This window comes from Trachypithecus francoisi, unplaced genomic scaffold (assembly GCF_009764315.1).
Source record: "Trachypithecus francoisi isolate TF-2019V2 unplaced genomic scaffold, Tfra_2.0 Lachesis_group14, whole genome shotgun sequence".
Taxonomy (NCBI): domain Eukaryota; kingdom Metazoa; phylum Chordata; class Mammalia; order Primates; family Cercopithecidae; genus Trachypithecus; species Trachypithecus francoisi.
The window spans coordinates 37,026,954-37,053,494 of NW_022681459.1; the positions used below are offsets into that span (position 1 = coordinate 37,026,954).

Genomic DNA, 26,541 nt, shown 5'->3' on the forward strand with positions numbered 1-26,541 from the left:
ACAGTCTCCCATCGCAAAATGGGCCCCTGTGATTTGTTTTATGCGACCACCAGAGCCGGCGCCAGAGAAAAAGGCAAGTAAGCAAGATACCCTGGACCCAATTATTTCTGAGCTTCTAGTTTATTCTCCCTATGGCTATGAAAGGGGTCATTTTTTTTTCCACAAGATTTTAAAAGAAGGCTTAAGAAAAGCACGCAAGCCCGGCCCGGTAGTTCAGGCCAGTAATCCCAGTGCTTTGGGACGCCAAGGCGGGCAGGTCACTTGAGAGCAGGTGTTCGAGACCTGGGCAAGATGGTGAGTCTCCGTCTTTATGAAATATTTTAAGAAAATCACGTGCGCCTGTGGTCCCAGCTACACAGGAGGCTGAGGCGGAAGAATCGCTTGAGCCCAAAGGTTCAGGCTACAGTGAGCCGTGATCGCGCCATCCTCGGCGATACTCCATCCTCGGCGACAGAGCGACACCATGCCTTAGGAAAAAAAGCTAAGAAAATAAAAAAGAAAGCACATAAAGTTACCCTCCGTGAGCCGGCCCCTCCGCCATCTTTGCGTCCGCCCAGTCCAGCGCCGCTGCTTCCTCCCAGCGAGAAGTTTCGCGCCAAATTGTTCCGCACACAAAATGGAGTCCGGAAGGAGGCGAGGTCAGGCACCTTGCAGCCAATCATCTTCGGCAGCCAGTCCGGGAGGCGGGGCTGGAGGGCTCAGAACCCTCCAATCGCTGGCCGCGGGCCTCCGGCGAACCAATGGGAGCGCAGCGGCTGTGGCTTCCGAACGTTAGCCGCCTCTAGTTTTTCCCGCGAAACTCGGCGGCTGAGCGTGGAGTTTCTTCTCTGCCCTGGTTTGTGAAGTGCAGAAAACCAGAGGTGAGGCCAGTGGGACTGGGACTGGGGGCCAGCAGGCATCAGGGTTTCGGGGCGTAATTGGAGTGGGACAGGGGTTTCTCGGGAACTGTGGTTGGAGTCCGGGAGCGCAGCCGGGGTCCCCCCGGCGCCGGACTCCGGGCAGGGACCCAGGCGTCGGAGGGGAGGAGGTGCCAGGCGTTGTCCCCAGCTTGTTCTGGCCGTTTGTTCCCACGCCAGGCGCAGTGATGTCGGGATTCGACGATCCTGGCATTTTCTACAGCGACAGTTTTGGGGGCGACGCCGCGGCCGACGAGGGGCAGGCCCGCAAATCGCAGCTGCAGAGGCGCTTCAAGGAGTTCCTGCGGCAGTACCGAGTGGGCACCGACCGCACGGGCTTCACCTTCAAATACAGGTGCGGCTCCTGCGGGGTCGGGGCTCGCAGTTGCAGTGTGGCCACACACACGCCTCCACCAGCCTGCTAGAGTCCTGGACAGTCCGAGCACAGATGGATGGGCCCAGACGGGGGGAAGAGCCGGTCCTGGGTCACAGGGCTCATCCCGGCAGCCTCACCCCTTGGTATAAGGCTTTGTGTATTTTACTTTATTATTTATTTATTTATTTACATTTATTTATTTATTTACTTAGAGACAGAGCCTGGTTTTTTCGCCAGGCTAGAGTGCAGTGGCGCGATACCGGCTCACTGCTCCCGGTTCACTGCAACCTCTGCTTCCCGGGTTCAAGCACTTCTCGTGTCTCAGCCTCCGGAGTAGCTGGGACTACAGGCGCCCGCCACCACCACGCTCGGATAATTTTTTGTAATTTTAGTAGAGACGGAGTTTAGCTATGTTGGCCATTCTGGTCTCGAACTCCTGACCTCAAGTGAGCCATCCGCCTTTGTCTCCCAAAGTGCTGGGATTACAGGCGTGAGCCAGCGTACCGGGCCTGCTTTGTGTATTTTTTTTTTTTTTTTTTGAGACGGAGTCTTGCTCTGCCGCCCAGGCTGGAGTGCAGTGGCCGGCTCTCAGCTCACTGCAAGCTCCGCCTCCTGGGTTCAGGCCATTCTCCTGTCTCAGCCTCCCGAGTAGCTGGGACTACAGGCGCCCGCCTCGTCGCCCGGCTAGTTTTTTGTATTTTTTAGTAGAGACGGGGTTTCACCGTATTAGCCAGGATGGTCTCGATCTCCTGACCTCGTGATCCGCCCGTCTCGGCCTCCCAAAGTGCTGGGATTACAGGCTTGAGCCACCGCGCCTGGCCTGCTTTGTGTATTTTATCTATACCTGGAGTTAACTTCTGGGTGAGTCGCCTGTTGAGTGGGCCACCAGCAACTAGCTAGTGCCACTTGGACCATGTGGTTCTTTATCCAGATCTTGTTCCTGTTCATCTGCTTCCTATCATCCTTCCATGTCACGTCTGAGACTTTACAAACTCAAGTTCCCTGTAGGTGTCAAAGGTAAAGATGGCAGTTAGGATTCACTTCACTTCACTCATTCATTTATTTATACCAGTCTTGCACCTTCATTGTTCGAGACCCTACTTCCTGCCAGATACTGTTCTGGGTGCTGGGCTGCAGCACTGAAACTGGACCTGGCTCCTGCTTCTAGTTGATTGTACGACCTGTGACATTATGAGAATCCTCACAGGCCCAACCTCTATCCCTGAGACATTAAAATGCAGAGAACATGCGGTTGCAGGCTCAGCATTGGGCCGTTATTAGCTGAGTGACTTCCAGGTGTCAGTGTCTCTAGGCCTTACCAGGCCAGAAATGGGCAAAGCCATTCCTGCCTTCACTTATTCATGCAGCAGCTGATACCGCCCACCTGTGTGTCAGGCACTGAAATACAAAGATGAAAAGACATGCTTCTTGTCCTAGAGAAGCTCGTAAGTCAGGGGAGTGAGTCGTGAAGACCATCAGATGAATTCCACGGTGGTCATTTCCTCCACAGAGGAAGGTGAAAGGACTTAGGGAAGTTTTCCGGGGGCGCTGAAGTTTGAGGTGACCTGTGAGCTAAGAGCAGAGTTGCAGGTGTAGAAAGCATTCTGTCTAGGTAGGAGCAATTGCTTATATAGAGGTCTGGGGTGTCCTCACAGCAAGCGGCTTTCAGTGCCAGTGTGGCTATTTTACTGGCTCCTGGACATAAGGGAGACGGGGCTCAGGCCTGTGATACTGCGAGGCTGGGGAGCAGCCTGTGCGTTGGTCGGTGGTCCCCAAATGTGTTCTTGCAACAGTAGTCTTATGGGATGCTCTGCTAAGCATCTGGGTCGGACACAGTGGCTCTTGCTTGTAATCACAACACTTTGGGAGGCCGAGGCCAGTGGATCATTTGAGCCCAGGAGTTCAAGATCTGGCTAGGTAACATAGTGAAACCCAGTCTCTGTTTAAAAAAAACCAAAAAACAGAGTCTGACTAGACGTTGATAAGGCAGATGTGTTTTCTGCTGAGTTGGCGCCTCCAGTTTTTTTTATTGTTTTGGGTTTTTTTTTTTGAGATAGAGTCCCGCTCTGTCACCCAGGCTTGAGTGCAGTGACATGATCTTGGCTCACTGCAACCTTTGCCCTCCTGGGTTCAAGTGATTCTCCTGCCTAAGTCCCTTGAGTAGCTGGGATTTCAGGCTCCCACCACCACACCCAGCTAGTTTTTTAAAAGTATTTTTACGGTGGCTCAAGCCCGTAATCTCAGCACTTTGGGAGGCTGATACGGGCGGATCACGAGGTCAGGAGATCGAGACCATCCTGGCTAACATGGTGAAACCCCGGCTCAACTAAAAAAAATACAAAAAAACTAGCCAGGTGAGGTGGCGGGCACCTGTAGTCCCAGCTACTTGGGAGGCTGAGGCAGGAGAATGGCATGAACCCGGGAGGCGGAGCCTGCAGTGAGCTGAGATCACACCACTGCACTCCAGCCTGGGCAACAAAGCGAGACTCCGTCTCAAAAAGAAAAAAAAAAAGTATTTTTAGTGGACTTGGGGTTTCTCCATGTTGGCGAGGCTGGCGCCTTTTTGATTTTTTTTTTTTTTTTTTTTTTTTTTTGAGTCAGAGTCTCAGTCTGTCACCCAGGCTGGAGTGCCCTGGCAAGATCTCTGGTCACTGCAGCCTCCACCTCGGGTTCAGGCGATTCTCATGTGTCAGTAACTGGGACTACAGGCTTACGCTACCATGCCCGGCTAATCTTTGTATTTTTAGTAGAGACTGGGTTTTGCCATGTTGCCCAGTCTGGTGTTGAATTCCTGGCCTCAAGTAATCCACCCTCCTCAGCCTCCCAAAGTGTTGGGATTACAGGCGTGAGCCACTGCCCCGGGCCTCAAGTTTGAGGTGTGTGCATTGTCAGTCTCCAAGAGTAAGTTAAAAGCTCCGCGGAGTCCTTCAGTGACAGAACTGGTTTGTTTTGTGCATGCTGGCCTGAGTGTTGAAACATCCTTTGACTATCTTGTGGACCCCTTCCATGGAGCTTTCTTTAGGGCATGCCTGTGCCAGCAGTCAGTAGCCTCTGCAGGGTTAAATAATGGATCTGGAATTAGATGTGTGTTTGGGAAGAGGAATGGTGAGGTCATGCTGGCTGTGGTGTGGGCAGATTCAGGAGTGCAGGCACACCTCAACCAGTGTTGGTTTCCTCTTCTTTGCACCCTTCCTGCCCCACCCTGCTACGTGCCCACTCCAGGGATGAACTCAAGCGGCATTACAATCTGGGGGAGTACTGGATTGAGGTGGAGATGGAGGATCTGGCCAGCTTTGATGAGGACCTGGCCGACTACTTGTACAAGCAGCCAGCCGAGCACCTGCAGCTGGTGAGTGGGAACCCATCCCTGAGCTCCCCAGGGCTGCTCTGCCCCAGTTACTAACAACCTGTGCTCTTCCCTTTCTCCAGCTTGAGGAAGCTGCCAAGGAGGTAGCTGATGAGGTGACCCGGCCCCGGCCTTCAGGGGAGGAGGTGCTCCAGGACATCCAGGTCATGCTCAAGTCGGATGCCAGCCCTTCCAGCATTCGTAGCCTGAAGGTGGGTCGGGGGGCAGTGGCTGCTGCGTGGTGCAGAGGGCTTTGGATGCAGGCAGACCAGAGTGCTAGCTGTGTGACCTTTTGCGAGGCACTTGACCTTTCTGAACCTGTCTCCTCCTGGAGACAAAAGGAACTTTTCTTGTTTTTTTTGTGTGTGTTTTTCATTATGAAAAATTACACACCCAAAAGCAGAGAGTAGTATAATGAACCCCATATAGCTTCACCTAGATTTAATAATTAATATTTTGCGTTGTTTCCTATTTTGTCCTTTTTATTTTTTGCTAAAGAATTTTAAAGTAAAGTCATGCACGGTGGCTCATGCCTCTAATCTTAGCACTTTGGGAGGCCGAGGGAGGAAGATTGCTTGATACCAGGAGTTTGAGACCCTGGCTCTCCAAAAAAAACCAAAAAGCAACAAAGCTAGGTATGGAGGCATATGCCTATAGTCCAAGCCACTTGGGAGGCTGAAGTGGGAGGATCAAGGGGCCCAGGAGTTTGAGGTTACAGTGAGCTCTGATTGTGCCTCTCGGCACTTCAGCCTGCGTGACAGAGCAAGACCCTGTCTCTAAAAATAAAAAATAAATTACAGACATGATGCTTTATCCTGAAAAAAAAAAAAGCTTTCATACTCTCAATACCATCATCAGCACCTCAGCTGAAACATCAAAGATCACTTAGTATCATTGAATATGCGGTCTAGGTTCAGATTGATCTAATTACCTCACATACCTCTTACAGCTCGTGTGTCTCAGCCAGGACCAGGCATTGTATTGGATTGTTGTTTAAGTCTCTTTTAATCCAGAACAGCTTCCTTTACTCTGGGTGTAAGTTCTTTCACAGATACATTATTGATTTGCTGAAGAAGCAGGGGCCATTATCCTGTAGAATGTGCTGCCTTTTGGATTTATCTGAAAGCCTCCTTGGGGTGGTTAAAACATGCCCCTTCCCCCTCTATGATTTTTGGAACCTGGAAGTTAGATGCAAAGGCCTAACTGTTTTGATTTCACATACTGGGCAAGAATGCTTGTGGGTGATACTGGATCCCTCATTGCATCCCACCATCCACTATGCTGAGACTGACAAGGTGCTAGGTTGAGGTGGTGATGGCCACTTCACTGTAATGATGCCTGGCACTGGGTGGATGCTCTGGGAGCAGTTTTTGAGCTGAACAGAAAAGCTGTGGCCCTCCCTGCAGCTCTGTGCCCACCTCCTTCAGGCCCCTGCCCAGGACATTTACCGGCATATCTCAGGTGTGTCCTGGCTCCCCTTAACCAACAAGCCTCCTGATGGCTTTGTTACAGTCGGACATGATGTCACACCTGGTGAAGATCCCCGGCATCGTCATCGCGGCGTCTGCAGTCCGTGCCAAGGCCACCCACATCTCTATCCAGTGCCGCAGCTGCCGCAACACCCTCACCAACATTGCCATGCGTCCTGGCCTGGAGGGCTATGCCCTGCCCAGGAAGTGCAACACGTGAGTGTGTGGCCGAAAAGGACTGTGGGAGGTGACCTGAGTGAAGATCAGAAAGGATGAGAACACATAGCAAGCACTACCTGTAGCTGCTTCTAGAGACCCACTGGGATGGGCTGGGCAGGGGTGTGCCCTTGGGATTGGCACAGATCTGATGCCCTGCAGCTCTGAGACACTCTGAACAGTGTCCCTCTACATTGATGAGTTCTGTCTCACCGGGATACCCAGACAGCCTTGTAGGGCGCCCAGGGTTGGGAGGGAAAAGCAGCCCAGGGGAATGAGTCTACTTGGAATCTTCTGAAGCAAACTATGGTTTGCTCACTAGGCCAGGTCTAGTCTGCTAGTCTCTGTTCCTATGGCCCAGGAACATGATCGTTCATTCAAGTATTGCCCACAGCTCTTCGCACTACAAAGGCAGAGTGTGTGGCCTCTTGGCTTGCAGAACCTGGAATACACACCTGCGTATTCCTGTCCACCTGCGGCAGAGCTGCCTCAATCCATGCTGTTGGCATCTCTCACCTGGAGTGGCACGGCACCTCCTCCCGGATTCCCTGCATCCACCCTCTGCCCCCTCAGTCTGTTTTCCACCCAGCAGCCAGGTATTCCTTAACACTGTGGGTGGTCCAGTCATGTACTTTTTTTTTTTTTTTGAGACGGAGTCTCGCTCTGTCACCCAGGCTGGAGTGCTGTGGCCAGATCTCAGCTCACTGCAAGCTCCGCCTCCCGGGTTCACGCCATTCTCCTGTCTCAGCCTCCCGGGTAGCTGGGACTACAGGCGCCGCCACGTCGCCCGGCTAGTTTTTTGTATTTTTTTTTTTAGTAGAGACGGGGTTTCACCGTGTTAGCCAGGATGGTCTCGATCTCCTGACCTTGTGATCCGCCCATCTCGGCCTCCCAAAGTGCTGGGATTACAGGCTTGAGCCACCGCGCCCGGCCTCAGTCATGTACTTTTTAGTCAAGTCCTCCATGGCCCCCCACGGTCTGCTCCCAGCTCCCCCAGGCCTCACTGCCCCCCTCTCTCCAGACCCGGCTGCACTGCCTCCTTCCTGTTCCCGGAATACACTGACCACCCCCAGTCTCACTGCCTTTGACCTTGCTGTTTCTTCCACTGGGACTGCTGTTCCCTCCACTGGGAGTGCTCTTCTTCAGGCCGCCATAGTCTGGGTCCTCACTTCTTCAGGCTCCTCTTCACATGTCCCCTCACCAGGGGCATCTTGCCCGACCCTTTGTTGTCAGTTTGGTGCACATGCACCTGGTCTCTCCCATACCTGCCTCCTTTTTTTTACTTTTCTTCACAGCATGTAGCTGTCACTCTGTTAGGTGGTTATTTGCTTGTATGTCTTTTCAGCCTCCCTTGATAGGAACTTAGGCTTCATAGGAGCAGGGACGTTTTGTTCACTGCTGTGCCCCCTGCACCTGGAATAGTGCCAGACACATAGTAGGTTTTGCTGTGATGTTTGCTTCTTTATATTGCTGTAATATTTATTGAATAATGACATAATTACCTAGGGATACATAGAGGCTTAAACCCTCAGAATGGTCTAGAAGTGCCTGGAATCTCACTGGAAAAGATCTTGGGATTTGAGTGGGGCTTTAGTAAGAAATTGATGAACTAGCTCTTCTTCACCCATGAGGACACCAAGACCCTGCAAGAAGACTGAGCATGACGTGTCTGCCTCCTCAGCAAGTTAATGGAAGAACCCTGCCTCAGGCAGTTCCCTTGACTCTTAGTCCAGTGCTGAGTCCGCCAGCGTTGCCTTCCTTTAGGGCTTTTCTCCAGCTTATCCTGGAGACCCCATAAATTGCTGCTGGCAACATCTGGCTGGCTCCTGGGATGAATGAGCCCTGCCTTTGGATTCTGTGGGTAGCTCTGATGACTCTTTTCCCTTCCCCTGTACAGAGATCAGGCTGGGCGCCCCAAGTGCCCACTGGACCCGTACTTCATCATGCCTGACAAATGCAAATGCGTGGACTTCCAGACCCTGAAGCTGCAGGAGCTGCCTGATGCAGTCCCCCACGGGGAGATGCCCAGACACATGCAGCTCTACTGCGACAGGTGAGGCAGACAGGGGCTGGGAGGTGGGCATCTACGAGGGTGGATATCCCAGCCGTGGCCCTAACCCGAGTGTTGGGAGTGGGTCATCTGGAGCAGGGTGAGTGGGGTGGAAGAAGGTGGCCAGTTGCAGAGCACGTGCTCTATGCCTAATGCTTCCATAAGTTCCTCTCATCTCGTCTTTCCATAATCTGCAGGGGCATGTCAACCCCATTTTGCAGATGAGGAAATGTAACTTGGAGAGGTTAAATGACTTCCTGTGTGGAGGAGAGCCAGGATTTCAGCCTGTGTCTATTGCTTTCCAAAGTCTGTGTTCTTCCTAGGATGACAGGCCCAGGATTCACAGCTAGATAACCAATAGCTGGGAAAGCCCCTTCCCAGCCTGACACCCCACCTCCTACCCCAGGCTTTCTGTTAAGATTCTGCTGAACAGCCATGGTGGCTCATGCCTGTAATCCCAGCACTTGGAGAGGTTGAGACAGGAGGATTGCTTGAAGCCAGGAGTTCAAGACCAGCCTGGGCAACATAGTGAGACCCTGTATCTTAAAAAAAAATGTTATTAGTTGGGTATTGGGGCAGACACCTATAATCCCAGCTCTTTGGGAGGCTGAGGTGGGAGAATCACTTGAGCCCAGGAGGTTGAGGTTGTGTGAGCTGTGATTACACCACTCCAGTCTAGCCTGGGCAACAGAATGAGACTCTGTCTCAAAAAGGAAACAAAAAAAGATTCTACTGAGGAGGAGAGGATGCTGAGCCTGGGCCCCCCATAGTAACCTGGGTGGAAGGTTTTGAGATCTTTGATTAGGGCTCTAACCTGGGCTTGCATATCCTGAAATTGCAGGCAGATGTTCTGAGGAGAGCGGAGCCATAGCTTCTATTAACTTCATTAGTGGCAACAGAGTGTGTAGGAGTCAGGCTCTTGCTCTCTTGGGCATTATGTGACTTTGTCAAGCTTCAGTTGCCTCATCAGTAAAATGGGGATAAGGACAGTCCTTAATCTCTCAGAGGGCTGCTTGAAAATGCATGTCGGCCGAGCGCGGTGGCTCAGGCCTGTAATCCCAGCACTTTGGGAGGCCGAGACGGGCGGATCACGAGGTCAGGAGATCGAGACCATCCTGGCTAACATGGTGAAACCCCATCTCTACTAAAAAATGCAAAAAACTAGCCGGGCGCGGTGGCGACGTCTGTAGTCCCAGCTACTCGGGAGGCTGAGGCAGGAGAATGGCGGGAACCCGGGAGGCGGAGCTTGCAGTGGGCTGAGATCCGGCCACTGCACTCCAGCCTGGGAGACAGAGCGAGACTCCGTCTCAAAAAAAAGAAAAAAAAAAAAGAAAATGCATGTCAAGTGTTTAGCACAATTCCTTCATGCAGATTACGTCCTCAGGATGTGTGATTTTCCAAGCAGTTCATGAATCCTGAAAACTTACGAAGTGGGTATGGGAAGAGGGGAGTTGAGGCTCATGGAATGACGGTGTCTTTTCTGGAGCTGTGACGCCTGATGATATAAAACACTTCTATGTCTGCTGCCTCACCTGACTCTACAACATCAGAGGCAGGTCACTTGATCACCCCCCTAGGCTCAGAGAGGTACAGTAACTTCTTTGAGGTCACACAGCTACTAAGGGTCCCTCCACACCACACTGGCTCTGACTAGGGGCCTTCGAGACTTCCCTGTTTCAACATCTCACTTTTGAAAGAGGAAATGAAAACCCAGAGGCAAAATGAGTTCACAGAGCCGTGAAGAGGCAAAAAGGGCAAGTGGCTCCTCAAGGAGGCTGGAGGGCATGAAGAGGAAGTCTTGCCCTGAGGCTAAAGGGCGCCACACAGCTAGCTGACAGCAGACACGTGGAGATAGGGCTTTTGGAGGGCCCTGTGGGCTGGCACTAAGCCTCCTAAACCAGCGTACAAATGAGTTAGCAAGTTCAGCGAGAGTCAGGCCACCACCTGCCTTTCTGTTTGACTGTCACCGTTGGCAACACCATCCTCCAAGCAGCTGAGCATGGGCTGGGGAGTGATGAGGGGAGAGAGGCCATTCTCTGGGCTCCGTGGGGATGGAGCCAGCTCAGCGTGTGCCTGTGGCGTAAACACTGAGGTGGACCCTGAGTGTCCTGGGGATGGGTGGAGTCAGAGACTTGCTCTCCAAGTCAGAATCTCACCTTTTCTCCTTTCTCCTCTCCCCTCCTCTCAGATACCTGTGTGACAAGGTCGTTCCTGGGAACAGGGTTACCATCATGGGCATCTACTCCATCAAGAAGTTTGGCCTGACCTCCAGCAGGGGCCGTGACAGGGTGGGTGTGGGTATCCGAAGCTCCTACATCCGTGTCCTGGGCATCCAGGTGGACACAGATGGCTCTGGTGAGTTGGCTTTGGGGTCCTGGCTTAGCCCTGCCAAAAGGCTGTGCTTGCATACTTCTGGTGACAGGCAGCCCGCTACTTCATGAGGTAGCCCAGGATATCCTTGTGTTGCTCATATTATTAGAACGTTCATTTTTATATTGAGTGATCCCCGGAACTTCCACATGTTGGTCCTACCTGTGGCTCCTGGGCTGAGGGTGTTTGCCTACTTGCAGGATTAAGGCAGAAGGACTCAGGTCAAATCACTGGGGAATTACTGAATGCCCCGTCTTCACTTCTGTGACAGGAGATGCAAGAGAAGTGAAATGTAGGGTTCCAGGCGGGCAGGCACTTAGCGTCTAGTTGGAGAAATAAGAAAACAGTGAGACCCCTGGGGACATGTGGGTAAAGTGGCAGCAGATGTGGATCATGCGGTTCCAAGGAGGTGCTAAAGGAGAAGGAGGAGGTGGGGGCTGAGCCTTGGGGAACGTTTTCTGGAAGGAGGTTAATCTGAGCTGGGCTTTGAAGAGTGGTGGGTGTGGAAGAACTTCCAGGCGGGAGGGGATGGCAGGAGCAGGTGAAGACCCCAGCCTGGGCAAGGTATTGAGTAGCTGGAGGGCGGAGTGGGAGTCCAGGGGATGAGGGGCCAGGCGGTATAAGAGGCCTTGAGTGCCCAGATAGGGACCTCCTGCTTACATCCAAGGGCAGCAGGGGCCACTTTGCGGGTTTTCAGGTTTGTTTCAGTCCTCTGGCTGCAGTGAGTTGATTTGGAGGAGTGGCTTCCCCAGGGCTCAGTCCATGGCCCACCCCACATTTACACAAACTACCTAGATTATTACCGCTTTAAAACCACTGATAGGCAAGTAGCTCTCACATTTCCATTTCTAGCCTGGCCTTCTCCCCATGTCCCAGACTAATAACCAACTGCTGATTTGACATGTTCACTTAGCTATCTGAAAGGCGTCTTGAACTTTCCGTGGCTGAAGCTAAGCTGCCCTTTCCCCACCCTCAGACTGGCTCCTCTCAGTCTTCCCATCTCCACCCTTTCAGTTGCTCAGACAAAAATCCCCAAGACAGCCTTGGTGCTCTTTTCTCTCATGCCCAACACACATCTAATCACTCAGGAACTCTGGCCGGCTCCACCTTTAAAACATGTCCAGGATCTGACCACTTCACCACCTGCTCTGAGCCTTTGTCAGTCCTCCCTGGATCACCGTTAATCCTCCCCAGTGTCCATCTCCACCTTGCCCCTACCTTCTGTGTTCTGCAGCAGCCAGTGAGCGATGCTGTCATGACCAAGACACTATATCACTCCTCAGCTGAAAGGGGAGACTTTCCAGTGGTTTCCAAGGTCCTATGCCATCTGGCCCTCTGTTTCCTCAGAACCCCCTGCCCACTTGCCCTCACCTTTTGGACCCTGGAACACACCAGGCCCACTCTTGAGGGCTTGAGAGCTGGGATCTCTATTTACTCAGACAGGTTGTGCTGTCCTGGCCCTAAGGGCTCTGCCCTCTGGGAGGTCCCTGAGCTGGTGCCAGGATGGGCAGGGGGCTGGAAGCTCCCTTGTACTCACTCAAGCGCCTGCTTTGCCTACCCAGGCCGCAGCTTTGCTGGGGCCGTGAGCCCACAGGAGGAGGAGGAGTTCCGTCGCCTGGCCGCCCTCCCCAATGTCTATGAGGTCATCTCCAAGAGCATCGCCCCCTCCATCTTTGGGGGCACGGACATGAAGAAGGCCATTGCCTGCCTGCTCTTCGGGGGCTCCCGAAAGAGGTAGGGGGCTTGAGTTCCCTTGGGTTTGGGGAGGCAGCTGGTGACGGGGCTCAGGGTAGGATCATTACTGGAAAATCAGGACTGGACACTCTTGTGTTTCCTGGGCCCCTCAGTCTGCCAGGCACCTTTGCCAGCCCCCAAGCTTGCCATCAGCTGGCTAGTGGTTGATCTGCGCACCTGTCTCTGCGATGCCCTGACCCTGGCAAGGGGGAGGACTGGGGACCTGGCAAATGTAGTGGGAGAGCACTGAGCTTGGGGTCATGCAGGTACCAGGTCTTAAATCTCACCACTGAGCTTGGGGTCATGCAGGTACCAGAACTTAAATCTCAGCACTGAACTTGAGGTCATGCAGGTACCAGGACTTAAATCTCAGCAGTGAGCTTGAGGTCATATAGGTACCAGGTCTTAAATCTCAACCCTGAGCTTGGGGTCATGCAGGTGCCAGGTCTTAAATCTCAACCCTGAACTTGGGGTCATGCAGGTACCAGGTCTTAAATCTCAACCCTGAGCTTGGGGTCGTGCAGGTACCAGGTCTTAAATCTCAGCATCAAGCTTGGGGTCATGCAGGTACCTGGAGTGAGAGTCACTTTTTTTTGAACCCAGGTTTCCAATGAATGGAACAGGTGAGAAAACTGACTCTTTTTTTTTTTTTTTTTTGAGACGGAGTCTCGTTCTGTCACCCAGGCTGGAGTGCAGTGGCCGGATCTCAGCTCACTGCAAGCTCCGCCTCCCGGGTTCCCGCCATTCTCCTGCCTCAGCCTCCCGAGTAGCTGGGACTACAGGCGCCCACCACCTCACCCGGCTCATTTTTTGTATTTTTAGTAGAGATGGGGTTTCACCGTGTTAGCCAGGATTGTCTCGATCTCCTGACCTCGTGATCCGCCCATCTCGGCCTCCCAAAGTGCTGGGATTACAGGCTTGAGCCACCGCGCCCGGCGAGAAAACTGACTCTTAAAGAACATTATGTATCCTTTGGAAACTATAAAATCAGAGTTATGGACAGTAGCAGGGATAGTATTAGCAGCTGCCATTTACTGTATTCCTCCTATGCACAGGCATTCTTCTACATGCTTTATGGGTCTGCAGCCCAGTCGGTCCTCACAGTAACCTGTTGAGAATGCAGCTGTTGTGCCCATTTTGTGGATGAGGGAACTGAGGCATAGAGAGCTAAAGGGACTTGCTTCTCAGCACATGCAGGGGAACCAGGAGCCTGCTGTCATGGTGCTTGTTCTGCCGTACCGTGCACAGCCCACACGCAGCTCCCTGTCCTTTTCTTTCCAGCTGGGAGGAACGTTACTCAGATGCTGGGTGTATCCAACCACAGCCTTAAGAGCCATTTCCTTTAACCCTCCTATTCTGGGAGGTAAGCTCTGTCCTCATTGCTAGGCAAGACCTAGCATGGTTTGGGAGCTACAGAGCTGGATAGGAACATGGATCTCAGGCCACAGCCCCTACCTTGCTGCCAACTCTGAGGCCCATGATAGTTGGGGTGACACTGCCAGCCCACCAGTCTGGTGACTGCATGTCACATGCGATGCCCTCATGGATTCTCACCTTGTCCATCTACCCTTCCTCCCCCAGGCTCCCTGATGGACTTACTCGCCGAGGAGACATCAACCTGCTGATGCTAGGGGACCCTGGGACAGCCAAGTCCCAGCTTCTGAAGTTTGTGGAGAAGTGTTCTCCCATTGGGGTGAGTGGTCTGGGATACCTTCTCCACCTTGGTTTGCAGGGAGGAAGGCTGCAGGGCAGGGCCTCTGGGCCCCCAGGACACCTATGGTGGGCTGCTTACCCAGAATCTCTTCCTCATTTCTCTTGGCTGTGGTCAGGATGGCTGAGGAGATGGGAGGAAGAAAGGAGCCAACAGGTGTGTGTAGGTTTGGGGCAGAGGGTGAGTACACTGGGCTGAGAGTCAGGATGGGGTTTGGGTCTCACCCTGGCCAGTGATTGGCTGTGGGCTTTGAGTAAGTCACCCAGTCTCCCTGAGCGCCAGTTCATCCATTTGCTAAATAATGATATTGTTACCAGTAATAGCTAAAATCTGGCTGCACATGGTGGTTCATGCCTGTAATACCAGCACTTTGGGAGGCTAAGGTAGGCAGATTGCTTGAGCTCAGGAGTTTGAAACCAGCCTGGACAACATGGTGAAACTCCGTTTCTTCCAAAAATACAAAATAACTAGCCAGGCATGGTATGCACCTGCGGTCCCAGCTGCTTGGGAGGCTGAGGTGGGAGGATCACTTAAGTCCAGGATGGGGAGATTGCAGTGAGCCAAGATTGTGCCACTGCACTCCAATCTGGGTGATAGAGTGAGACCATGTTTCAAAAATAATAATAATAATAGCTAAAATGAAGAGCCAGGCACTGCTAGCTAAAATGAAGGGCCAGGCACTGCTTGAAATACTTTGCATATATTTACTTAGTCTTCATGTCAGCTGTGGTAGGTACTATTACCCCTGTCTTATGGGTGAGAAAACTCAGGTGCAGAATGGGTAAGTGTCTTGCCCCAGGTCTCACTGCTGGTAGCACTAGCACAGGATGTGATTGAACCCGTGTCTGATGAGCTGGGTCCTCAGCTGTACTGTTGAATGGGACTGTGGGGATCAGAGCCAGAGAGGGTCTGACGGTCATGATCTGAGTGGCGGGGTTGTATAGGGCAAGATGGTGGTCTTTGGATAGAGAGGAAGTGTGCCAGATTGGCCACACTGGCACTGTCCAGTAGAAATACGTGAACTGCAAATGCGGCCCATGTATGTCTTCTCAAATTGTCTAGTAGCCACATTAAAAAGTAGCTGGGTGCAGTGGTGTGCATGCCTGCAGTTCCAGCTACTTGGGAGGCTGAGGTGGGAGGATCACTTGAGCCCAGGAGTTTGAGACTAGCTTGGGCAACATAGCAAGACCCCTTTTCAATTTAAAAGGAAGAAGGGGAAAGAGGAAAGGAAAAACAGGTGAAGTTACTCTGTTTAACTTGCTGTATCTAAAATCTCATTTCAACATGTTTGATATGTAGATTATTGAGATACTTTACATTCTTAAGAGCTCTGAGTCTTAAACCGTGAGTATTTTGCACTTAAGGACAACTCAGGACTTTCCCAATTTCAGGGGCTCTATGGCAGTATGTGGCATGTAGGTCTCTATAGAGACGACAAGGGACTCATGATGGGGGCAGCCTTTTCCTGGGAGTCAGGAGTCCTCATCCTAGCCCTGAGGCTAACCCCTCTTCTCTGGGCCTCAGTTTGCTCATCTGTGAGCCGGGCCCCACAAGACTGTGTCACAGGGCTGTGGTGAGGCTCAGGTGAACCATGGATGTGATGCCCTCAGCGGGGAGAACATCTGGGCACACCGAGGCCCAGGGCAGCCTCCCCTTCCAGAGGGAGACGCACTGAGTTGGAGCCTTGAGTCCTATTCTGTACTCTGCAGCCAGCTTTGATGTGTGACCTTAGGCAAATAACAACCTCAGTGGGTCTTTTTGACTTACTGGGGTCAAAGCATGGAGTTGTTATTGGGCCCTGACACCTCCCCCCTGCCCCAGGTATACACGTCTGGGAAAGGCAGCAGTGCAGCCGGACTGACAGCCTCAGTGATGAGGGACCCTTCGTCTCGGAATTTCATCATGGAGGGTGGAGCCATGGTCCTGGCTGATGGTGGGGTCGTCTGTATTGACGAGTTTGACAAGGTGAGTCTAATGAGATGGGTAGTAGCCAAATGGTGGGTGGCACAGGGTATGTGACCTCCTGTGCTCAGCCAGCAGAAATCACCTCTGACTTGAGAGACATGTTTTCAATCCCTGGGCCTCTCACTCTAGGGTAACTGTGGGAAGTTGCTTAACCTCTCCAAGCCTCAATTCCCATATCTGGAGAGTGGGGAGAAGAAAGGCAAGCCCATACAGTTGTTCCTGTGATCAGAGGTGACCTGGTTGCTGCCATTGGCCTTGCATGGAGCTGGCATTCAGGAGTAGGGGCTGCCTTTAGTTTTCCTGTTGCCACTGCTCCCTGCTCCCTCACTTGAGTAGGTCTGATGACATTTCTCTCTTCCACTTAGATGCGAGAAGATGACCGTGTGGCAATCCACGAAGCCATGGAGCAGCAGACCATCTCTATCGCCAAGGTAAGTGGCCCTCCATGGAGAGCCCAGCCTGCAGCAGCCCAGCCTGGCCCAACTGTCCTCAGGCTGCGCTGATTGGCTGGGACCAAGTTCTCTTTGCCCAGGCCTGGAATTGTGTGTGTGTGTGTGTGTGTGTGTGTGTGTGTGTGTGTAAGCATGTATGTAAGAAGGCATCTTTGCCATCTCCTCCCCCTTCTCGTCGTCTATTACCTCTCAGGCCGGGATCACCACCACCCTGAACTCGCGCTGCTCCGTCCTGGCTGCTGCCAACTCAGTGTTCGGCCGCTGGGATGAGACGAAGGGGGAGGACAACATTGACTTCATGCCCACCATCTTGTCGCGTTTCGATATGATCTTCATTGTCAAGGATGAGCACAATGAGGAGAGGGATGTGGTGCGTCCAGGGGCAGGGCTGGTGGCCATGGGGCCTGCCTCCAAGCAGGCTTGTGATTGTGTGGGAAGGAGAATGGAGAACAAGGGCCTTGGTTGGTGAAGTCCTGACTGTCAGGCTGTGAAATTGGGGAGCACATGAGAGGGCGGTTTTTGTGGACTGCAGAGGATTGAAGTAGGGGTCTGGAGTCCTGTGGCCTGGCTCTGCCTCTGTTGTGAGTGGTAAGCTGTGTGATTTGGGCTAAATCAGTTTCTCCCTGGGCCTCAGTCCCTTATATGTGAAACAGAGGAGTTGACATTGGGTTATGAGTAATAGAACCTCAGTTCTGGTTAGTAAATTTTTCAAAGAAAAGGACATAGTGGTTTATAGAATTGATAAGTCCAGCGGCTTAAGGCCCAGGTAGATCTGGATTCTCAAACAACTGTCTCTGCCTTTCTGCTCTGCTTCCCTTGGTGGAATCTTTGTACTTGGGCAGCTGTTCCTCTTGTGGTGGCAAAGACAAAATAAGATTTTGTCCTATTAGCTTATAACTTAACAGCCCCCAGGAAAGAGGAGGCCCCCTCTTTTCCAGTACTTCTAGCAAAAGTCCCAGGGTAGACTCCCATTGGTATGGGTAGATCAAGTATCCATCCTTGAAGCAGATACATGCCCCAGGTTGGAGTGGACAAGCTGTACCCACCCCTTTATGGACCAGGACACAGAAGGAAGGAGTATTAACTTCTCTCTAAAGGAGAATCCAGATGCGCCCATCAGAATTCTGGCTCCTTGATGCCAGGGCCCCATCAACTCTTTCTGGCTGTTCCACCTCAGTGTTGGGACTCAGGCTTGGGAGGGCCTGTGGGATGGTTCAGTATCCCCTTTGCTCCCCAGATGCTGGCCAAGCATGTCATCACTCTGCACGTGAGCGCACTGACACAGACACAGGCTGTGGAGGGCGAGATCGACCTGGCCAAGCTGAAGAAGTTTATTGCCTACTGCCGAGCGTGAGTCCTGGACGCGGGCCCACGGGGCTGAGGTTGCCCAGCTTCCCTGGGTGGGAGAACCCATTCCCCTGTCCAGCTCCTCCTCATGAACAGCCCAGATGTTGCTGTTCTGAGGTCCTCAGCTCTACTGAATCTGCTCTGCTCCCTTCTCACCTTGCACAGCTCACTGGCTCTTGGCTTCAGTTTTCCCATCTCCACACCAAGCAGGTGGGATGTAGATGGTCTCGAAGACCTCCTCGAGTCTGACCTGCAGGGAGGCAGTGAAGTGTAGACATGGTAGACATGGGCTCCGGGTCATACCCGCCTTCACTGTGTGACTTTGGGCAAGTTGGTTGGCCTCTCTGAGCCTTGATTTCCTCAGGCCGATGTTTGCTAATAAGTGCTTGGCATAGTCCTGCCCTGGGTAAATACTCAGTGAGTGGCAGCTGCAACTTGATTGTTCTCACAGATTTTCAATAATAATAATTATATACATAGTACCGGCCAGTTGCAGTGACTCATGCTGTACTCCCAGCACTTTGGGAGGCCAAGGCAGGTGGATCACTTGAGGTCAGGAGTGCGAGACCAGCCTGGCCAACATGGCGAAACCCCGTGTCTACTAAACATAGAAAAATTAGCCGGGTGTGGTGGTATACACCTATAGTCCTAACTACTCGGGAGGCTGAGGCAAGAGAACTGCTTGAACCCAGGAGGCAGAGGTTGCAGTGAGCTGAGATCATGCCATTGCGTTTCAGCCTGGGCACAGAGTGAGATTCTGTCTCAAAAATATATATATATATATGTGTGTGTGTACACACACACACACACACACACTACTTTCTTTGTGCCAGGCATTCTGAACTATTATTCATTACTTTCTATATGAATAAATTATAACCCTCCCCCAAAACCTACCTGGTTAGGTGTGCTATTATTCCCTTCCCTTTGTGGATGGGGAAGCTGAGGCAAAGGAAGTTAAGTAACTTGTCCAAGGTCACATGCCAGAGGTCGTGGAGCCAGGATGTGAACCCAGGATGTGAACCCAGCTGCTGGCCTCCAGAGGCTGTGCTCTTGACCACAGTGCTTAGATTCTTGGCGTACAGCGCTTTGGTGATCTTTTGAAGAAGCTAAAACCCAGGGGTCGAGGGCTCTTTGAGTGCACTGCCAGTGGGAGCCTGGTGGGTCCCTGATTCAGCACCTCTGACACAGTGAGTGGACAGTTCCTGGGTCTTCATCCAAGTCTGAGCTCTGTGTGGCCCAGTCTTGAGAGGCTTGTGCCCACAGCTGTGAGTCAGGGAGCCCTGGATGCTAATCTTCCCTCTGCACTAAGTCCCCAGGTAGCCTTGGGGAGTTCCCTGCTTCCCTCTGGGCCTCAAGTCTCCACGTCCTTAGGATGGTCAAGCTAAGGCTTTCCCTGTATCAGTGATTGTCATTTGGCCTGGGGGCTAGAGGGGAGGGGATGGGGTAGGGTAGAAGCTGATCAGACTTCCCCACACCTACCCTCCCAGGAAAGTCCGAGGTGCTCCCAGCCCCTGGACTGCAGTCACTGCCAAGCCTCCTGTGGGTGTCATCAGGTGTGGTCGTGTCTTCAGATGTGTTGGGTGGAGGAGTTTGAGACTGCTGCAAAGCCCACCACTTAGTGGGCCTCCATGCCGCTGTGATTGTGCCATTGTTAATTACATGTATGGGGGACCTTGTGGCAAGACACCACACAACGTCTAACAATGGGGAAGAGGTGGTTTTCACCCTGCACACGTGCCTGGCTTTTCTTCACCTGTTTTCTGAGAGAGGCACCCATATTTCTCCTCAGTGTTGATCTTTGTGGCAGCTGCCCACAGCCAGATTTCACTTAGATCTCTTCCAATTGTTGTCCCCCAGCCCATGTGAGTGGGCAGTTGTGGTGTGGTGGGAAGGTGCATGTCTGGAAGCCGGCAGAGGGCTGGGGGAAAGGGTAGGTGCCCTAAGAGTCCCTGCTGGCCTCAGAGCAGCCTCTCCCCTCCGTCCTGCAGGAGGTGTGGCCCCCGGCTGTCAGCAGAGGCTGCAGAGAAACTAAAGAACCGCTACATCGTCATGCGCAGTGGGGCCCGTCAGCATGAGAGGGACAGTGACCGCCGCTCCAGCATCCCCATCACTGTGCGGTGAGCAGGCGGGCAGGGCGGGGCCGGGGCAGATGGGGCTTGCTTTACACAGCAGGGTGTGCCTGGCAACCAGGGGCAGTGGTCCAGGCTTTTCACTTGGCATAGGCCCACAGTAGCTCTGGGCAGGAAGAGTCCCTTTGGAGCATAAGCTATGGCCTCCTTGATCTCATTGATGATCTTGATTTAAGGCTGGGCAAACCTGGATCCCTCTTGTCTGAATGTGGCCTGGCTTTTCTCCCATTGTAGGAGGCCTGAAGGGAGGGAAGGACCCAGGCCTAGGAGTCAAGAGTCTTGGGTCGCAGCCTCTAGCCCACTGTGTGACTGTAGGGAAATCACATTGCTTCTCTGACCCTCAGTGCTTTTAGCTCCTAACTCTGTTCATTCTTGTGACTTTGTAGACAGTACAGTGGGTAAGAGTTGGGATTTACCTGGTTTGAATCCTGTCTCCAGCACTGACTGGTTGGAAATGGATTTGGCTATAAGTAATGGTAAATCCAAATAAAGTAGCTTAAAGAAATAGGAAGGTGATTTCTCTCTTCTGTAGCACTGTCTGGAGGAAGATGGTATGGGACTAGTGTGAGGACTCCTCAAGTTCCCCCTTACTGTTAGTCCAAGTTGGCTGCTGGAACTTTAGCCATCACTTCCAGGCAGCAGGAGAGGAAGGAAAGAGAGGTTCCCTTTTTAAGGGCACTTCATGAATTCGCACACAATGCTTGGGCTTACAACTTATTGGCCATAGTATGGTCACACGAATACAACCTGGTACAAAAGATGTCTAGATGTGTCTTAGTGGATTTCTGTGTGCCAGTCTAAAAACTGGGTTCCAAGCTAGGTGCAATGGCCTACATTGTGATCCTAGCACTTTGGGAGGCTGAGGCAGGAGGATTGCTTGAGGCCAGGAGTTTGAGACCAGCCTGGGCAACATAGCAAGATTCCCGTTTCTACAACAAATAAAAAATTAGCCAGGCATTGTGGTGTGTGCCTGTAGACCCAGCTACTCAGGTGGCTGAGGCAGAAGGATCACTGGATCCTAGGAGTTCAAGGCTGCAGTGAGCTATGATCATGCCACTACACTCCAGCCTAGACAACAGAGCGAGACCCTGTCTCAAAAAAAAAATTGCAGTGCTATGACTAAGATCAAAAGGGAGATGGATTATAGGGACACCTACCAGTCTCCACCACAGTCTTAACACTTTGGGCAAGCACCTCCCTGGTAACAGGGTGGCTGGGGAGGAAGGGAATAGCGGACCAAGGCTACCCTGAACACACTGTTGCCCCCACAGGCAGCTGGAGGCCATTGTGCGCATCGCGGAATCCCTCAGCAAGATGAAGCTGCAGCCCTTCACCACGGAGGCAGATGTGGAGGAGGCCCTGCGTCTCTTCCAAGTGTCCACGTTGGATGCTGCCTTGTCCGGTACCCTGTCAGGTGAGCAGATGCAGGGGACATGGTCTCAGTTGATCTGGGTTCCCTGGCTCGGAGCTCTGTGGGCAGAGCTCTGGCATGCTGGAGGCCTCCAGTGTGTGTCTTGCTTCTCTGAGTTTCTTTTTGCGATAAGACCCCTCTCTTTTCTCCCCACTGCTGTTTCCCCCAAGATGGGAAGAAGCAGCTTCTCTCCAGATCCTTGAACACAATCCTCTTGACCCAGGTCGTTGATGATAATGACCCTTCTCCCTGGCTAAGAACAACAGTTGACGCTCTGCTTCCTTGGGCTTGTCAGCATTTTCAGTGCTTCCAGAGCTATTTCTTGCATTTTTCCTTACAGCTGCCTCCTGGAAGTGAGGTGAACAGTCAGTCCTTCCCATGTTAGAAATGAGACAGCTGACACTGAAAGGGGCCTTTACCTGGTGCCCAAGATCACAGTCGCTTGGCTAGAATGCAAGTCTCCTGACCCCTAGGCCAGCGCTTTCCACACCATAAGCCATACTGTCTGGTTTAGGTCAGCCTTTCCACAGACTGCCCCAGGCACCAATGATGAGCCAGGCCATGCTGGGGAAAATCTGTTCCTTCACCCAGCAGAGACTTCATTAGCGTTACTGTTTGCCAGACACTGTTGTAGGTGTTAGGAGTATAAGAGCAGTCAATCACAAGGTCCCCACCCTCCTGGGCTCTCATTCTCATTCTAGCTGGGGAGAGATAGTAGGGAAACCAGTGCCAGTGTAGGTAGTGAAAAGGGCAGTGAGGGAGATGATGGCAGGGCCAGGTGTGTTGGAAAAGGAGGGCGTCCTCTCCTTTCCCACGGAGTGAGTGGGCATGGCCTCTGCAAGGAGGTGATGCCAGGCAGGGAGCTGCATGAAGTGGACAGGGTGGCTCCTTGTGGGAAGAGCTGCTCAGGTGGAGGCAGCGCTAAGTGTCAGTTTCCTGAGGAGGGAGCAGGTTTGGTGCATTTGAGTGGGGAGGCACTGAGTGAAGAATGGGGTGGGTGGGGTCTGTTCCTCCTGTCCCCCTTGGTGAAGACTCAGCCTCTGCCCTGGAGACACTTCCTGTCACGAGACATTTGCTCATGGAGGCCTCTGGGATGCTGCAGGCACAGAGGGCAGGAGTGATATGGAGTGGTGATCATTTGAGTTGGGTCTTGCGGGCTATGTAGGAGTTTGCCTCACAGACTCCGCTGTCAATGACTTCTTGACCATGAGCCCACCATCTCCTTAGCTGAAATACCAAGGCCTCTGCAGCAGTAATTGGAAGTCACGAGCCTCCTGGTTGCTGAGGGCTCCTCAGAGCACCTCGTAGGTGTGTCCAGGGCAGCCTGGCTTCCCTCCTGGGTCACTGATGGGCCCCTTCCAACTCTCTCTCTAACCTGCTCCAGCAACAAAAGGAGTCCTGTTGTGACCTCCAAGGGCCCGCAAGACTTGGTCCCTAGTGACACTCTGGCCATGTCTCTGCTGCACTGGGCCCCAGGCTGCTTTTTTTTTTTTTTGAGACGGAGTCTGGCTCTGTCGCCCGGGCTGGAGTGCAGTGGTGCATCTCTGCTCACTGCAAGCTCCGCCTCCCGGGTTCACGCCATTCTCCTGCCTCAGCCTCCTGCGTAGCTGGGACTATAGGTGCCCGCCACCATGCCCAGCTAATTTTTTGTATTTTTTTAGTAGAGATGGGGTTTCACCGTGTTAGCCAGGATGGTCTTGATCTCCTGACCTCGTGATCCACCCGCCTTAGCCTCCCAAAGTGCTGGGATTACAGGTGTGAGCCACCGCGCCTGGCCACTGGGCTGTTTTTTGAATGAGACAGGTGTGTTCCTGCCTCTGTGCCTTTGTGCTCGGCAGGAGTGTCCCCACATGTGTGCCGTGTCCTGTCAGTCAGGCCTGCACCACCCTGGCACACTTGGTGCCCTTTTCTGATACATTCTTCGAGGCCTGGCTCAGGCTATTCTTCCTTGGGCTAGAGGTTGTCTCTCTCCAAGAACTCCCACTGTCCCAGCCCCTCTGACCCCGGCTGCTTCACTTCTCAACGCCTGCAGGGGTGGAGGGCTTCACCAGCCAGGAGGACCAGGAGATGCTGAGCCGCATCGAGAAGCAGCTCAAGCGCCGCTTTGCCATTGGCTCCCAGGTGTCTGAGCACAGCATCATCAAGGACTTCACCAAGCAGGTGAGCCTACCTTGGAGTGGGGGTGTAGGGCTTCTGCTGGTTCCCACCCACTCAGCACTGGTGTCTTACTCAGCATACAGGCCCTGAATGGGGGTAGGATGGACAACTGTCCCTTTCTCAGATCTTTTCTAGTCATCATTCCTTCCCTAGGAACATCTTCATCAGGAGCAGGAGTAGGGGTATTTTTTCTATCCCATGAAGGGGAGGGGAGAGGAGAGAGGGTTGGATTCTGGTGAAACCCCATACAAGTTCCCCGCAGCCCTTCCTGTCTGTTCCTTTCCCTGTTGGCTGGCGTTTCATGGAGTGGGAAGGGGCAGAGCCATGAGGGTGAGCTTTCTAGCCCACCGAGGAGGGTGCTGTTGGCCCCATAGAGAGAAGATGGGATTTTCCAGATGCTCTGGAGAAGCTGTCACCTTTAAAATCCCAGGAGCAATCCTAGTTTCCGGTCTCTGCTCCTTGACATCATCTGACTTTGATTGAGGGCAGTTACATGTAATGGGTGGTACTGGGCTTTTCTATAGGTGAGCAGACTGAGGCTTAGAGAAAGGCTTAGAGCTTCAGTTCTAGAGTCAGATGGACTTAAGTCCCAGCTCTACCACTTAATTGCTGTAACCTTGAGCAAGTAGCTTAGCGTCTGTGGGCCTCAGTGTCTGGTATACAGTAGGCACTCAGGAAGTGGGGGCCCTTCTTTAGTTCAAAGGAGCCTGAGTACAAAGTTCCCAGTGAGCCTGGGGATGTCTGGACTCTGATGGGGTCCCCTCGGGCAGCACGCGCCTTCAGCCAGCCATGTGCTCCCACAGAAATACCCGGAGCACGCCATCCACAAGGTGCTGCAGCTCATGCTGCGGCGCGGCGAGATCCAGCATCGCATGCAGCGCAAGGTTCTCTACCGCCTCAAGTGAGTCGTGCCGCCTCCCTGGACTCATGGACTCGCCCACGCCTCTCACCTCTCCTGCCGCTGCCTGCCATTGAGAATGTTGCTGGGACCTCTACCTCCCCACTGCAGTCCTCGAACTTCCCAGGCACCCTCCTTTCTGCCCCAGAGGAAGGAGCTGTAGTGTCCTGCTGCCTCTGGGCGACCACCTTTAGCGCAGTTCTGGCAAGTGTGCTTTTGGCATCTGTTAATAATAAAGCCACGGTGTGTTCGGGTATCTGTGGGTTTGTGCACTCGGTGACCTGTCACCTCCATCGGGCCCTCATGGCAGGGTAAATATGGGGGAACAGAGCCAGACAGACCTGGGTGTCTGACTTGGATCTGCCACTCAGACTTCCGGGCAAGTCACGTGACTTTAGTGCTCCGGTTTCTTCATCTGTTTAAGGGGGCTCCTAAAGCCACTCCCTTGATGCTGGGATTCCAGTGAGACCAGGGAGTGGGGATGTGCTTCTCAAAGCATGTGAGTCTGATCCGCCTTACCTGTTCCCTTTGCAACTTACTGGGGGACTGTGAGCCGTGGTGCTGCGGTCAGACTGCTTGGATTCATTGACTCTCTCCGTGCCTTAGTTTCCTCATCTGTAAGCAGGCTGACACTAGAACTGGCCTAGAGAAGGTGCAGAGCTTCAGTTCTAGAGTCAGATGGGCTTAAGTCTGTGTGCTGCCCAAAGGGACCCCAGCAGAGCCCAGACATCCCCAGGCTCACTGGGAACTTTGTACTCAGGGTTGTGCTTAGGGTCAGTGAGCAGCTGTTAGTGAGGGGAGTGTAGTGGCCCACCAGGCAGGAACTAGGACTCCAGCCAGTTCTTTCCTGGTGGGCCACGTGTAACTGTATGGCCTTGGGTGAGACATTTCACTTTTCTGTGCCTGAATTTCTCAGTGAACTGGAGATAGGGGGATTCCTCACCCTGAGTTGTGAGGATTGAATGACAGAAAGCACTAGTGACAGCGATGTTGGAGGAAGGAGTGTTGCCAAGTGCCTTGGTCGCTTTGCCTAATTTCAGAAAGTCACTCTGACTTAGTATGTTTTGTTTTTTTTAAAAAAGCTAGGATTCATAAAATTAAATAGAAATCAGTGAAGTAAAATATTTGATATTTAAAATACATTTAGAAATATAAAGTGTCAAGCAAAACATGAATTCGGAAATCTGTGAAACTTTCTAATTACTAGATAAGGTATTTAAAAGTAATTGGCATGTAAAAATGACACGAACTTGAAGAAAGATTATTTGATTTTTCTAAAAATACAAGAAAGCTTGGTGCATCCGCATGGTCATTGTTGAATCACAAGTGTATTTTTGTGCAGAAGATTCCTGCAGCTCAAAGCCCTTTCTGACTCCATAGTGTTCTGGGAAATGGAGAGATGAGAGCAACTAAATCAGCTTTCCTCTGACTCACTCGTGTTCAAAGCCCGTTTCTTTTTGGATAATGTTTAGAGTGTCTGGAACAGCTTTTGTTTTCTTGGCGGGGTGGCAACCTTACTGGATGCGCTGTAGGTTTTGCGTCCAAGGCTGCATCTCCGGTTCCTGCCAGCCTTTCATCTTGCTCAGGTGGGAACTTGTGTGCATCTCAGGCCCAAGGTCCTCCTGTCCTGGTTGTTCGTGGAGTGTGGGACTCGCATGAGATACACCCTGCAGCGGCAACTTTGCTGATGGCCTTTTCTCCCCCCCTGTGGTGGGTGGTGCTGCTGTGGTCACCTCTGTTTTACAGGTGGAGAAACTGAGGCTCAGAGAGGCAGGTGTCACAGTGAGGGAGTGTAGCGTCAGGCTTCACACCTGGTGGCTCTGAGCCCCACTCATGTCATCTTTTCTGCCACATTCTCTGGGCAGTCCCTGACCCCGGTCTGAGTGGGACGCTGGGCAGAGACAGTCCTGGCCTGGGGGAGGCAGGTGCCTGTTAGGTGGGGGAGGCTGACCCTGGGGTAGGTTCCCAGGGGTAGGTGGCCTGACTGGCAGGCACAGGACTGAGAGGCCAA

The 26,541-nt window shown here is 52.6% G+C and overlaps 1 protein-coding gene across 1 annotated transcript; it reads left to right on the top strand.

Annotated features, from left to right (window-relative positions):
- The first annotated feature begins 702 nt into the window (after positions 1 to 702).
- Positions 703 to 24,786, top strand: MCM5 (minichromosome maintenance complex component 5). The gene is made up of 17 exons (XM_033232767.1): positions 703 to 860; positions 1,077 to 1,251; positions 4,495 to 4,621; positions 4,702 to 4,830; positions 6,131 to 6,303; positions 8,201 to 8,356; positions 10,542 to 10,708; positions 12,286 to 12,457; positions 14,039 to 14,150; positions 15,990 to 16,133; positions 16,499 to 16,564; positions 16,779 to 16,955; positions 17,823 to 17,935; positions 19,924 to 20,052; positions 21,336 to 21,478; positions 23,508 to 23,635; positions 24,436 to 24,786. The coding sequence occupies exons 2-17, from the start codon at positions 1,085 to 1,087 to the stop codon at positions 24,535 to 24,537; spliced, it is 2,205 nt and encodes a 734-aa protein (XP_033088658.1). The 5' UTR covers positions 703 to 860; positions 1,077 to 1,084; the 3' UTR covers positions 24,538 to 24,786.
- The last annotated feature ends 1,755 nt before the right edge of the window (positions 24,787 to 26,541 follow it).

What these genes read in the sequence shown, in the direction of transcription:
- MCM5 (XM_033232767.1), top strand. Translation starts at nt 1,085, where the DNA reads ATGTCGGGATTCGACGATCCTGGCATTTTCTACAGCGACAGTTTTGGG. An exon ending in GGCTTCACCTTCAAATACAG is followed by an intron (nt 1,252 to 4,494) that starts GTGCGGCTCCTG and finishes TGCCCACTCCAG; the next exon opens with GGATGAACTCAAGCGGCATT. An exon ending in TTTATTGCCTACTGCCGAGC is followed by an intron (nt 17,936 to 19,923) that starts GTGAGTCCTGGA and finishes TCCGTCCTGCAG; the next exon opens with GAGGTGTGGCCCCCGGCTGT.